The 14,173-nt window shown below is 47.5% G+C and overlaps 1 protein-coding gene across 1 annotated transcript; it reads right to left on the reverse strand.

Annotated features, from left to right (window-relative positions):
* Positions 1-3,765: 3,765 nt before the first annotated feature.
* Positions 3,766-13,743, reverse strand: MESD (mesoderm development LRP chaperone; the record flags this gene model as incomplete). Its single annotated transcript, XM_079700432.1, has 3 exons — positions 3,766-4,415; positions 6,004-6,236; positions 13,537-13,743. The coding sequence occupies 3 exons, from the start codon at positions 13,741-13,743 to the stop codon at positions 4,157-4,159; spliced, it is 699 nt and encodes a 232-aa protein (XP_079556558.1). The 3' UTR covers positions 3,766-4,156.
* Between the last annotated feature and the right edge of the window lie 430 nt (positions 13,744-14,173).

The following is a 14,173-nucleotide window of genomic DNA, read 5'->3' on the forward strand; positions in this document are numbered from 1 at the left end:
CTTGCAGAAAAGCAAACAAACAAAATCCGCAAGGTACAGAGTCTCCATTTGGACTTCCTGAATTCACAGAATTTAATAAAAACTTGGTTTCTAATAAAAACAGCTCAATAAAAACAGATTAAAAACAGAATAAGATTTTTAAAAACCCATTTCAGAACTAAGAAAAAAATTGGTGCCCAAAACACCAACCAAAACTGAAAATAAGTTAACAATAGAAGATAATTTTTTTTCACATGATGGGAAAAAAACCACCTAAATTGCAGTTGGAAATGACACACCATATTCTAGGAGAATAACAAAAGATTTTGAAAAATCTTTTTAGCAAAATTACTGAATGATAGGAATGAGGCAGGAACCACAGAATCTGATCGAAAAAGCAGTCGCTTCTAAGAGGAAAGATAAGGCTGGCCTCAGACCACTCCAATGGAGCAATGGATGTGTTACACAACTTGTCAGTGTACAAATAACACCCTTAAAGAATCAGGAGATGGAAGGAAGTTTGAGAATTCCTCCACCTTGATGAGGGATTAATACATACTAAGTTGGTTTAATTTAAAAAGAAAAAGAGGTTTAACATTATAAAGGAAACAAGTACTAAAAACCACAACCTAACTATCAAAAACTAGGGGGGTGGAAGGATGTCTAATTACTAAGTTCTCATGTTTCATAGTTGATAGTCAAAGATGTCATGTGACGTATTAAATCAAGAGACATGAAAACGAACATGAAAAAGTAAAATTGGGGACTTCCCTGGTGGCCCAGTGGTTAAGACTCCAGGCTCCCAGTGCAGGGGGCATGCGTTCGATCCCTGGTCAGGGAACTAAGATCCCGCATGCTGTGCAGCGCGGACAAAAAATAAGAAAATTTAAAAAGTAAAAATGAATTTATATATGTGCATGTGCATATGTATTATATACCCCCCACCCCTCCCTTAAACATGACATTTCTCCTGTTCATGAATCTGCAGATTGGGCGTGGCTTTTCTGCTTCCTGCATGGCTGGGACGTCTTGAAGGCTGGAAGCATTTGAAGGCTCACTTGCTCACCTGTCTGCGCCTGGACTGGGATGACTCCTAGCTGGGGCTGGAACAGGTGGGGCTCTCTGAGCATCTCTCTCTCTGTGTGGCTCCTATACGTGGCCTCTCCACTAGGGTGGCTTCAGGGTAGCCAATGAAGATGTGGTTTTCACATCTATTAAATTGGCAAGTGTAATGCCCAGTGCTGGCCAGGATTTGAGGTCTACTGTTAGCAAAGCTAAGTTAACAAAACCACATTGGAGGGTCCTTTGGCAGTCTACATGGGAAGGTTAAAATTTGTTTCTTCCAGCAATTCCACTGCTAGGAATTTGCCCCTCAGATATAAACACAAGTTTACCAAAATAGTTGGTAATATCTGTTAAAATGTCCAGTGCAGCACTGTACATACTAGTGAGGCCCTGAAAACTCAACGTGCATCAGCAGGGACTGTGCAGGGGAACCGTGGGTCAGACCTCACCACCACCCAGCTCATCCTGCGCCACCTTCAAGCAAGGCCTGAACTACTGAAAGACCCTCCCAACTTCCCCCTCCCACCAACCACTGCCCGCTTCCAGTCAATTCTCTGGTGTAGCCAGTGCAAATCAGATTACCGCTCGAATCCACCCCACCACAGCTAAAATCCTTCAGTCCTCCCGAATCTCTACCAGACCCTGTGCACCCCACACAGATGCCACAGTTCCAGCTTTCATCCTCATTACTGGAACCTACAAGGTCTAGGGCTTCCCGGGGGGAGGGCGGGGAGGACAGCCAGGGAGACAGGAGTCAGGACAGCAGGGATTTAGCTTTATCGCCTGGTAAGGTAGTTCCGTACCTTAACAGCTGGCTTGCAGAGGTGGACTTTCTAAGTGACTGGGCCCCTCTTACATAGGAATCTTCCAAATAAATCTTCAATTTCATAAATCTTATTCATAACGGTGTACTGTTTCTTTAAGAGACCCCAGAGACTTGTATAAGCTCTCCACCCCCATAAAACCTCCATAACTCACCTGTCCAGCCTGGTCCTGTGCTGTGCCCCAGCCTCTTCATTGGCTTTCCCGCTGTCCCTCCTCTGTTCCGTCTAACCACAGGGCCTTTGCATGCACTGTTTCCTCTGCCTAGGTTACTCCCTCCTCCTGCCTCAGAGAGGTCCCCTCTGCCTATCCCAAGATTCCTCCACTTCTTGGCACTGTACTTCTTTCCTATTTCAATGGTTGCCATTTCACTTTGTATAGGATTAATATCTGTCTTTCCCCACCAGATCACTGTTTCACGATGGCAGGGGCTGTATCCACATTGTTGCTGGCATCTAGTGGTGCCCAGCATGTAACAGAAGCTTAGTCAATACAGGCTGATGTGGCCGCATATCCCATAGGAAGCAATGAGACAGACGTGTACACTGTGACACGGAAAGCCAGCTAAGTGGAAACACAAGGTCCTGGGCAGGGTGGAGGGTGTGTGCCCTTCTGTTTAATGAAGACAAGCACCCAATCAGGACGGCTGCCCTATGTACGAGGCCATCACGGCTACAGATGACAGAAACTCAACAAATTGCCCAAGTAAAAACCAAAAAAACCCAGGGACAGGGCTGGTTTCAGACGAGGCTGGATGCAGGGGCTTAGGCGATACCACCAGGACTCAGCTCTCTCCCTGCTTCTCCCCACTGCCAGCTTCATCCTCAGACAGCCCTCCCCTGGAGGGGGCAAGAGGGCAGCAGCAGCTCCAGCCTCACTTCCCTGGGTTCAGATTGTATGAGAAACGCAGAACGCCTCTTCCTGAGGTGGCTTAAGCAAACTCACCCTGGGATTAATTCCTCCCTGGAGTGGGGGGCCTGCAGGGCAAACATCCCCCTACAGCACAGAACAGAAAACGAAGAGGGTGTGGATGACCGTGGGGAGATCTGAATAGTTACCAAAAGAAGGGGAAATAGAGGCTGTAAGGCCAAAACAAATACATATCACTATAAACAAGTGTACCTTTCTTTTTTTTTTTTGAAAACAAATTAACAGTAGCTTCCACTGGGACAAGGCAGTGGCAGCAGGGGCGGCCAAGGCTTTTTGCTTTGTACCATTCTTTAACGATGACGTTCTCTAACCGTGTGCGTGCTGTTTTTAATTTGTTAAAATCACAGTGGAAGCCTTTTTGAACAAATAATTTTAGTTCTTAAAAATGACACCTGTGTATAAATTCTGTAACTCTTAAGAGTAGGCTCTGACATATGACAGCAACATCAGACAGTAACAGGTAGCACATCATATTAGTACCATACAAAAACACAACAAATTTAGGCACTTTATCAAAGAAAAATGTTTAGAAGTGAATGAGGTTATTGAGTCTTCTGCTACACTCTGCAAAGAACTCTGCTGATGCCTGATTTACACCCTTGAAAATCATCACATTAAATGGAACACACAACTCTCAACACTGGCATTACTCTTTCCTAAATAAAGTTCTATTCTGACAGAACCCCTGGACTTACAGAGCACATAAAACCTGACAGATACCACGAGTTTTCTATAACTGACAAGAGGGATTCAAGTCCAAGAAACTCAAAGTGAATACTTAGGATTTACAAGCTGCATTATTTTCTGTTCTCTGCATTTTCTGCACAGATTCGGGATTTACACATCCTGGTGTCCTGATTGTATATTCAGATACGTGCAGTGCTCCTGTGGAGCGTTTCTAATCTCACAGTAATGAAGTGACGTCTGTGGCATGGAAAGCCCGATTCAATTAAGTCAGGAGTCTTAAGTTTGTCCGATGAGAACCTGGTATCCTTTCAGTTAACAGAAATAAAAAGCATGGATACAGCAGGCTGCCGGATGAGAGCAGGTGCAGCGAAGGGAGCGGTGCCACAGTCCGGCCAGAGGAAAAAAAAATGGGAAAAAGCAACACCGCCAGGTTTCCATTTAGAGTGATTTTATAGTAAACGTGAATTTGTCAGTGTCCCATGTTAATTACAAAACCTCTGTCTTCTGACTTGAAGCCTTTTAAACAGTAACTCTTACACTGACCAGAAACTGGTCATGTGGCAGACCTCTGCCAGCAGAGAACTCACGGCTGTGTGGTTTCCCATGCCCGCCCCCGGCCCACGCGCCCTGGCTGAGCTCCCCGCGCTCCTCTGCAGAGCCCGCAGCTGCCCCGCTACAGCTCTTCCCTTTGACTCCCAGCTCGATTGCCTTCCTTCGAAGCCCGAGGTTTCGGCTCTCCCCCCTCCTTCTTTTTGCCTTTCTCTTGCTTGGTTTTATTTTTCTCTTTGCTTCCTCTTCCTTTGCCAGGGTACACCTGTCCCTCCAGAGTTACATCGGCACACCTGTCTTGACTGACCAAGAAGTCCTTGATCTCCCAGGCGTAGCTGCCGTCACGCAGCATGAAGATGGCACGGTCTGACCCCACGATGAACCTTGACAGAGAGACGGGACCACAGTCAGCTCACCGCTAGTACAGGGCTAATGGGTCAGAGAGGCCCTGGGGCACTTAACCGAGAAATCTTTTTTCAAATTCTACATGAATACAGAACCAAACATTCTATCTTCGAAGGTCTGACAGTCACTGTTTGAAAATACTAGCCGGCTGAACTATTTAACACCTCGGCTCAGATCAAAACAAAGGAGAACCTGGGTGGGGGGGTGATGTAGAAGTGGCTGCTCGCGTGAAGGGCGGGATTAGGAAGAAGGCTTTGGGAGGCCGCAGACGGGGCTCAGGGCCTCTGCTGGGGCAGCAACGCGGAGGCTGCCATTTGGGTCCATTTTACATTCTGAAGGGCCCAGCTAAGTTTTCATGTGACAGAAGGCCTCTGCTGATAAAGGCTGAAAAACACCAGTTTAGATCAGGTCATAAGAGGCCCACGAAGGGCTCAGGAGGATGCTCGGCTACTGGACAGAAATCCTAACCCTGGAAGTTAAAGCAAGCATCCAAGTACGTCCACACTCACCAGGCCCCAAGGAGCACAGAGGCACAGAATGGAGCCTGTGTGGATGGACGGACCACTAGTGTGGCCAGTGGGCACAATCCTTCAGTTCCCGAGGGGCTACACCTACGACACCACCCTTCCGTTTGTAACGCCCCACCACTTCAGAGATCGGTGAGAGCTCTGGACCAGTAACCACCACAGCACTGATTTGTTCCCCTACGTGTCCACTTAAGCTAACAAAAGCAATCTGCCATCCTAGACACTCTGACTACTCCTTCCTTCCTTTTCATTCCTTTTACATTTCCCGAACTAAGATATTTGAAGACCCTAAATTTCAGAACTGTTTTTGGGGAAGAAAAAGGAAATTCCTTAAAATTGCATCTTAGGAGTATATTGACCTCTGACAACTGGGCTCCTTCACTTTAAAGTAACAGTCTGCTCCAAGCTTATGTGTAAACATAGCTACACAGAAAAGCATTCTCTGACGACCAGAGACTTCTAAAGGAAGAGGCACACACTACTGTCAAACTGTAACTAATTTGCCCCCCACAGAGGCTAAGCTATACAGCTTCTTACTCAGATAAAAGAAAAGTTAAAGACAGAAAGATAAATAGCTTTAGGATCAAATGAGATATTAAAACAAACAAATAAATAAATTTACTGGCTTTGACCAAAACTGAATGCTCTTGGGCTTCCCTGGTGGCGCAGTGGTTGAGAGTCCGCCTGCCGATGCAGGGGACGTGGGTTCGTGCCTCGGTCCAGGGGGATCCCGCATGCCGCGGAGCGGCTGGGCCTGTGAGCCATGGCCACTGAGCCTACGCGTCCGGAGCCTGTGCTCCGCAACGGGAGAGGCCACAGCAGTGAGAGGCCGACGTGCCACAAAAAAAAAAAAAAAAAAAAGAATGCTCTTCTTCAAAGACAAAAAAAAAGGTAAATAAATAAATGTAAAAGAAGACAGCCTAGATAGGAAAGGTCCAGAGCCCTTATAAGTACTGCCAGGAAGGATATGCCATTACACAGACACAGAAAAAGCCCCAGCACAGCCCCCATTTTCTCGGCAAGGTTGTTGCTGCTTTACCTCTGGACGTCGTAGTTGGCGTTGAAAAGACTGCCCTGCCAGAGGCTCGTGATTTCCTCCGTCTCCTTCTCCGTGGGGCTTCCTGATACAGTGACAAACATCATGAGAGTCTTGCCCTTCTTTGTCATCTTCAATATGCTCTCAGGCTTGCCCGGGTCTATCTGTGAGAAGTCTATAGGTGCAGAGGGTCTTTTGTGCTCTGGGAGATCTCCTTCTTCTATGTCGTCATCTTTCTATAAGGATGGGGGAAAAAAAGCATCAGGCAAAGTGTGCATTTCAACTGGCAAAGGCAAGAACATCTGCGTATGATGTCAGGTGCAGGTTTATGATCTAAATTATAACAGAAAGAATTAAACCCAGGGGATTCCCTCCTCCACTTGACTTTCAAGCAAAGTCTAAATTTCAGGCAGCACTCATCACTCCAGGTCACCAGTCACAGAGAACCCCACGTGATGGGTTTCTAAAGCTTTTTCACCCTCAAAGAATCTACCCAATATGGTAGATTATAAGAACGGCCACATTCGGGTTTGGTCATACAATTAAATACTACACAGCCATGAAGAAAAACAAATACTGATACATGCAACCAATCTCAAAAATACTATATTGAGTGACAGAGCTGGGCACAAGAATCAGACACGTTATACAATTCATTTATTTGAAATTCAAGAACAGGTAAAATTAATCCAGGACGACAGAAGTGAGAACAGTGGCTGCCTCTGGGGGAGAGGGTTACAAGGCGGTACTGACTGAGAAGGGACACAAGGGTACTTTCTGGGGTGATGGGAATGCTCTGTATTTTCACAGGGGTGTGGATAACTTAACAGATGTATCCATTTGTCAAAACTCATGAATTTTCACTGAATACTGAAAATCTGCATTTCATGTACATCAATTTCATCTAAAAAATAAGAACCATAAACAAATATTCAATTCTAGGTAGGTTTGGTTGTTGCAGTGGTGTAAGCTAGCAATTCTGAACTACAGTCTGTGAATTCTAGGCTTGAGCAAAGGAGTAACTGTATTGAGGCTAATGAGAACCAGCTTCTTCCCTTTGGGGAAGGGAGCTACAAATACAGAAGGGGGAAGAATGCACCGGAGGTACTGGGCTGGCATTGGAGGCAGCAGACAGAACTTATGATTTTAGATAGACAGATAGATAATAATATTTAAAAGAACCAGAGTTCCGCAGAGAAAAGGCTAATTCCAGCAAAGAAAACAGAAGATGAGTCTGGAATATCTTCTTGTATCGGAAAGTGAGAAAGTGCTCGGAGAATTATGGGATGTGTCAGAATGACACAGAAGCCAACATGAAACAGAGCTCATGGGCCTAATCTGGAATAATTTGAAAATCAAAATAATGACAGAATGATTTATAACTCCCAAGTAAAGTAAGAACCACTGAATCCAGACCCATATAAACAAGTGAGTTAATTGCTAATGGTAGAATGCCAACCAATAAACAGAAGATAAATGAATTAAAACCACGTAAAAGAACCTGTGTTCGTTGGAGAAAAGGCTACTCCCAGCAGCGAAAAGAAATGCAGGGACTTCCCTGGTGGCGCAGTGGTTAAGAACCTGCCTGCCAATGCAGGGGACACGGGTTCGAGCCCTGGTCTGGGAAGATCCCACATGCCGCGGAGCAACTAAGCCCGTGCGCCACAACTACTGAGCCTGTGATCTAGAGCCCGCGAGCCACAACTACTGAAGCCCGTGTGTCTAGAGCCTGTGCTCCGCAACAAGAGAAGCCACCACAGTGAGAAGCCCGTGCACCACAACGAAGATTAGCCCCCACTCGCCACAACTAGACAAAGCCCGCGCACAGCAACAAACACCCAATGCAGCCAAAAAAAAAAAAAAAAAAAGGAAGTGCAGTACTGGTTAATGTTATCACATGGATGATCCTTGATAACATTACGGTAAGTGAAAGGAGCCAGACACAAAAGACTACATACACATTGTATGATTCTACTTATATGGAATGTCCAGAGCAGACAAATCTATGGAGACAGAAAGTAGATCAGAGGTTGCCTAGGGCTGGCTGGAGGGCTGGGAGGAACTCAGGGAGGGGTGACTGAGACTACGGTGTTTGTTTCTGGGGTGATGCAAATGTTCTAAAATTGACTGTGGTGATGGCTGCACAACTCTTTGAATATTCTAAAAACCATTGAAATGTACACTTTAAATGTGAACTATATGGCATGTGAATTATATCTCAATAAAGCTGTTATCAAAAAAAAGAAAAAAATCACACGAAAAAACCCAACCTAAAATGAAACAAAAAGCCCCTATATACTACTTGGGCCTCTTGACAAATCATTGAAGGGCCAAGGCTTAAGACACCAACAATAATGTACTGTAGCAAACATATTTTTAATAAAAGATGAGAATGAAAGAATTCTGAAGCAGTGTTTGAAGGTGATCCATATTTGTATCAGACCTAGGATCTGACTTCAGCTCCACCTAACTAACCTGTGTGGCCTTGGACAAGACTCCATGATCCTCGAGGCCCGTTTCCTCGTCAGTAAGAGGAAAAGCAGAACTAGGTGATCTCCAAGGCCCTAGCAGCACGGGGCCAGCCTTTTCCTCAGCTCTGCCACCCTCTCAGCTGACCCACTTCTTCCTCATTTTGCTCTGAAAGAGCTGCTGGTGACCTGCAAGCGGGAGCATGGGCTGCACTGTCACAGGGACCTGGGCTAGGCTCCAGGTCCCACCCCTATAGCTGTGTGGCCTTGGAGAAGTGGAAAATCACTTTCCTCACCTATAATGGGGGTGGAGGGTAATGATGGCATCTCCCTCCTAAGCTTGTTTGCGGGATTTAATGACACAAGGGCAAGTAGTAAATACTTAATACATGTTGCCTAGTACCACCTGGCCCTCTGTAACCTGGCCTCCAGCCGACTATGGAAATCACCCTCTCAAAGTACACAGGAGCTCCCGGTGGCCAAATTCACAGGCTGTTTCTGACTGTTTTCTCTTCTATTTCTACATAACATCTGTTACGGTTGCCTTAAAATACTTCGAGACGTCTAGTTGGTTCAATTACCTAGAACATTTTTATTTTTCAAGCTGATCCTACTAATGGTCATGATATTAACTCAGTAGGTCACAAGCACTATTTTTTTCATGAAAATATAATTAAATAATCATTAGTCTAGTGCATACAGCAAAGGTAAGGATCGTTTCAAGAACCTTTCATTTCCATTTTATATGTTTGAGGGTGAGTTTTAGTTTAAAAAAGAAAAGAAAACCAGTACACTAGATGCAAGCAATTGTCTAGGTCTATTCTTAGTTCCACCGCTTCCCTGAGTAAGCTTACCTGTTCTATCACTTTCTCTAAACTGAAAGCAATCAAACGCTTACCCCCAAGCAGGGTTTGGGGGGACGACCAAGCAGCCCTCCCCACACCCTACCCAGGCTTGCCGCCAGGCCAGTCTTGCATTTCTGACGGGCTTCACCACTTCTCCACTGCTGTTTGCCAAATTTAATAGCTACAGAGCTGAACTCCCTTTTCCTGTAAACCCTTTTCTTCCTCCCAGGGTCCTTGATAATAATACCATCTACCATCTACTGTGTAGCTACTGTGTCTCGGGCATTTGCTATTTCCCACCTCAGGACAATTCTGCAAGATCCCCATTGAATAGAGAAGTGGATGAGGCTCAGAGAAGGTAAGTAACTTACTCGAGGCCACAGGCTTGAAGGGGTTGATGCTGAAGTACAAACTCACAGTCTGGCTCTGGATCCCTCCCCACCTGCCCCTCCGCAGCACCTGGTTACAGTAATGTAAGAAGGAATCACCTTCGGTTTTCCTATACCAACCAGGACTCAGCAGCAGTTGCAACACGGTGGAAGTGGAAGGAGTTCTCCCCTTCCTGCCCCACTCCACACCTGAGGCAGGCCTCTCACTGCGGGGATGATGTTCACGCTGGCAGAGGAGTGGGGGAAGAATTCAGGGACTGCCACCAGGGGAGGAAGCACTGCTTCCTTCAAAAAAGCAACCAGAGGGCTTCCCTGGTGGCGCGGTGGTTGAGAGTCCGCCTGCCGATGCAGGGGACACGGGTTCGTCCCCCGGTCCGGGAAGATCTCACATGCTGTGGAGCGGCTGGGCCCATGAGCCATGGCCGCTGAGCCTGCGCGTCCGGAGCCTGTGCTCTGCAACGAGAGAGGCCACAACAGTGAGAGGCCCACGTAAGGCCAAAAAAAAAGCAACCAGAGATGGACCTGCTGTCCCACAGGAAAAACAATCACTGCTACTGGGGAAAGGCGCTCACGCTTGCAGAGTGTCTGCAAACATTAGCTCATTTCATCTGCAAGGAACCCTACGAAGTGGGATGTTATCTGGCTTTACGGATAAGGAAAATGAGGATCACACAGTTACCAAGGGTTAAGGCTGAGTTCAAAACCTCTGTCCTTTCACTAATTATCCTTGTCACCTTCCTGGTTATGCAGTCAATCAACTGCCAAGTCGTGTTAAGAGCATAAAATCTCTCACATATCTTTCTCCCTTCTAATCCATTACTGCAGCTTCTAGCTTAACCCAGGTCCTCCTCATCCCCCTTCGTTTGCACTCTGTTCACCAATCTGTATGGCAGTGTAGTAAAATGGTTAAAAGAACAAGCTTTAAAGTCAAGTGACTGAATCTGAAATTAAGCTAATTTGCTGTGTGCCTTTGGGCAAGTTACTTAACCTCTCTGTGCCTCAATATCATCATCTAGAAAAGAGAGATAAGTACCTCCCTCCACAAACAGGTAAGAGGATTAAATGAGATAAGAGTGTTTAGCCTTGTTAGCTAATGAACACTCAATAAATATTAGGCTGACTCTGCCTTCAGAGTTTCTCCCTGCCCATCCATCTTAAACTTTGCTGACCAATTAATTTTCCTGAATTTTAGCCCTAATCATGATATTCCACTATTCAAAAACGTTCGGACAGGGCTTCCCTGGTGGCGCAGTGGTTGAGAGTCTGCCTGCTGATGCAGGGGACGCGGGTTCGTGCCCCGGTCCGGGAGGATCCCACATGCCGCGGAGCGGCTGGGCCCGTGAGCCATGGCCGCTGAGCCTGTGCGTCCGGAGCCTGTGCTCCACAACGGGAGAGGCCACAACAGTGAGAGGCCTGCGTACCACAAAAAAAAAAAAAAAAAAAAAAAAAAAAAAAAAAAAACGTTCGGACAGCCGAAACAACCACTCTAGGGCATACTCTGAAGCTTTTTAAAAATATTACAAGGACTATGCAGTAACCTGGGGAAATGCTTAATACACAGCAAAAGAAAAAAAGAACAGCAGAAAATTCTATTGATGCTATGCTTTCAGCTGTAAAAACTATGTCTGAATACAGAAGGGGAACCAAAAGACTACACACATGTTTTGGGATGAAGTTATGGATGATTAAACATGCCAGTATTATAACATTTGGGTAACACAACTGTTCAAACTCATCAGGGACTACATTTTTCCTTCTAAATAAAGTCCAAACCCCACAGGATTCAAGGCCTAGCAGGGCCTGGTTCTCACTAACCTTTCCATCCTTACCTCTCACTATGTGGCTTCAGAAAGTCTGTTCCAGCCAACCTAGCCAATTTATTATATCAGCGTAGCTAATAGTTAGAGCTGCATTATTCTAGGTTCTTTCCAAGTTTTCTCAGTTAATCCTCACAACAACTCTGAGGTGGGTACTAACACCTCTATTTTGCAGGTGAGGAAACTAAAGTCCAGAGAGGCTCTTTACCAGTCCAAATTTCCAAGCTGAAGTGGTATGAACCCAGGCAGTCCAACTCCACAGCCTGGGCTATTAATATTTACAGCATTGGGCTTCCCTGGTGGCGCAGTGGTTGAGAGTCCGCCTGCCGATGCAGGGGACACGGGTTCGTGCCCCGGTCCGGGAAGATCCCACATGCCGCGGAGCGGCTGGGCCCGTGAGCCATGGCCGCTGAGCCTGCGCGTCCGGAGCCTGTGCTCCGCAACGGGAGAGGTCACAACAGTGAGAGGCCCGCATACCGCAAAAAAAAAAAAAAAATTTACAGCATTCTGCCCAGTCCCCTCACGTCCCATCCACCTCAGCTCATGCTGCTCGGTTAGTAATGCCATTCTCCCACACTCCCTGGTCTACCTAAAACACCATTTCCTTCCTGAAACCCTTTGAGATTCCCACAGCACTTTCTTTTTATAGCACTCAGCCATTTCTACTGTGTACTGCAGTTATTTTTACTGTTAACTGCTGTTCCTGATGGTTGGATCCCTTGTACACCTCTGCAGCACCATTTTTTGTCTTGCTCAGGGTCTGAGTGTTTCCAGGCTAGGGTTTCTGCATGAGATGCGATTCTCACTTTGGTGGATCAAAAACTGCATTTGCCAGAGTCCACAAAGAGACTGGGAGACTGCAAGGGAGATGGAAAGTGGGGAAGGAACTGCTGCACCAAGTTCCTTTTTCCTTAGTGGTTGGCAAACACCCAGATCGACCCTGAGCTTTCCTTCAGCTTCAGGTCAACATGAAAACTGCTTTCTTCCAGTCAAATGCATCAGATGGTACTTTAAACTCATGTCTGAAAGCCTCTATCCAATACAAACACACACAGATAACCACAAAATAACAAAACATCAGTGTTGAAAGAAATCATCCAGTAAAATTTCATTCTGCACATAAGGAGTCTAGAGTGGAGACCTACTTGCCCAAGGTTACACAGTGAGCAGAACCCAAGCTTCTGACTCTAGTTCGCCAGGTGTGCAAATGAACCAGGACAAGACACCCACCTCTGGATGCGAAAGAGGCAGCAACGTGGTTTTGGCTAGTCAACCTTACCTAAAAAGGTTATTACCCACTCCCTGTAATTACACACTCCAGTGCATTCAAGTAACAAATCAGAAAACTGATTCTCACAAAAACAAATCATTGCTCCCTTAAGCGAAAAATGTGAGCTCCGTGAGAGAGCGCCACTAGCCTCTGCTACCGCCTCCCAACCCCCTCCCCCCTCAAATTAAAGCCACTCACAAAATTACAAAAACTCTCAGCAGGGACATAGAACCAAAATGGGCACTCTGAATTCCTACTAATTTAGAACACGGGAGAACTATGAAAGCTGAAACGGCCCTCTTGAAAGATCATCCTCACCATGCCCCTCTCCCATCCACTCGCCCCATTCTTCAGGAGTGTAATGGAAAAGGTCTCCCTCCCCATTAGAAGGGCGCACTGACCACGGGGAGCAATGCGGCGGCGACCAGGGCACTGAAGGCAAAGTAAGGCTGAATAGGGAGAGGCTGACCCGTGACTGGAGTGGCCCGGGGAAAGGTGGAAGAGGACACTGGGATGAATGTCCTGGGACGGGGGTCAGCAGGGTGATCGGGGGTCAGAGGAGGCACTGAAGATTAGCGGTGGCTGGAGTGGGTCAGTAAGGGCTCATGGCATGCGTAGAGAGGAGGTTAGTGGGTCGGAAGATTCCGAGAGGGAGGTCTAAAGGGTCCCAAGACGGAGGAGGTGAGAGGTCACTGGGAAGGGACCCGGCACAGAAAAGAGCCTGGAGGGTGTGCGCGCGCCGCGGACCTCCCACTGCTCCAAAAGACGAGCCATGTCCGCGTCATTGTAGTCGCGAATATCCTTCTTCTTCTTCCGGAGAGGTGGGGTGGCCTCGCCGGGCGTCTCGGCTGGGCCCTCAGCGGCGAAGGCCCTCAGCGGCAGCAGGAGGAGCAGCAGCAGTTCAGAGGCACAGAGAAAGACCACGGTGGCACGGGCCCAGCCGGAGGCCGCCATCTTCGTCGCGCAGCGCCGTGCCGCCGCGGGCCGCCGACCCCGCCCCAGACCACCACTTTCCCGGGCCCGCCCTCTGCCGTCGCTTGCGTGGGACACGCCTCCAGCCCCGCCTCCACAGGCTGGAGGCCCCCGTGGTTCCGCCTCCCTGCCCTCGGTAGCCTACCAGGCCCCGCCCCGGCCCATTTCCTCCAGCCCCCACCTGCTGAAGCCCCGCCTCCTCCGCCATCTTGGCCCCGCCCCGCCCCACGGGTTTCTCCGGCTGGTCCGGCTGAAGCTTTCTCCCGGGGCTGGTTCGGACCCGAGTGCTCGCCTTCATTTTCCGCCAGAGGCCGACGTTTTTCTCTTTAACGCGCAGGCCAGGTCCAAAAATTCCCTCAGGGCCTCTAGGAATCCTCAAACAGCGCCTCACGAGGCCTCAGGTTTTCGCCTG

This window comes from Hyperoodon ampullatus (genome assembly GCF_949752795.1).
Source record: "Hyperoodon ampullatus genome assembly, chromosome: 3".
NCBI classification, from domain to species: domain Eukaryota; kingdom Metazoa; phylum Chordata; class Mammalia; order Artiodactyla; family Ziphiidae; genus Hyperoodon; species Hyperoodon ampullatus.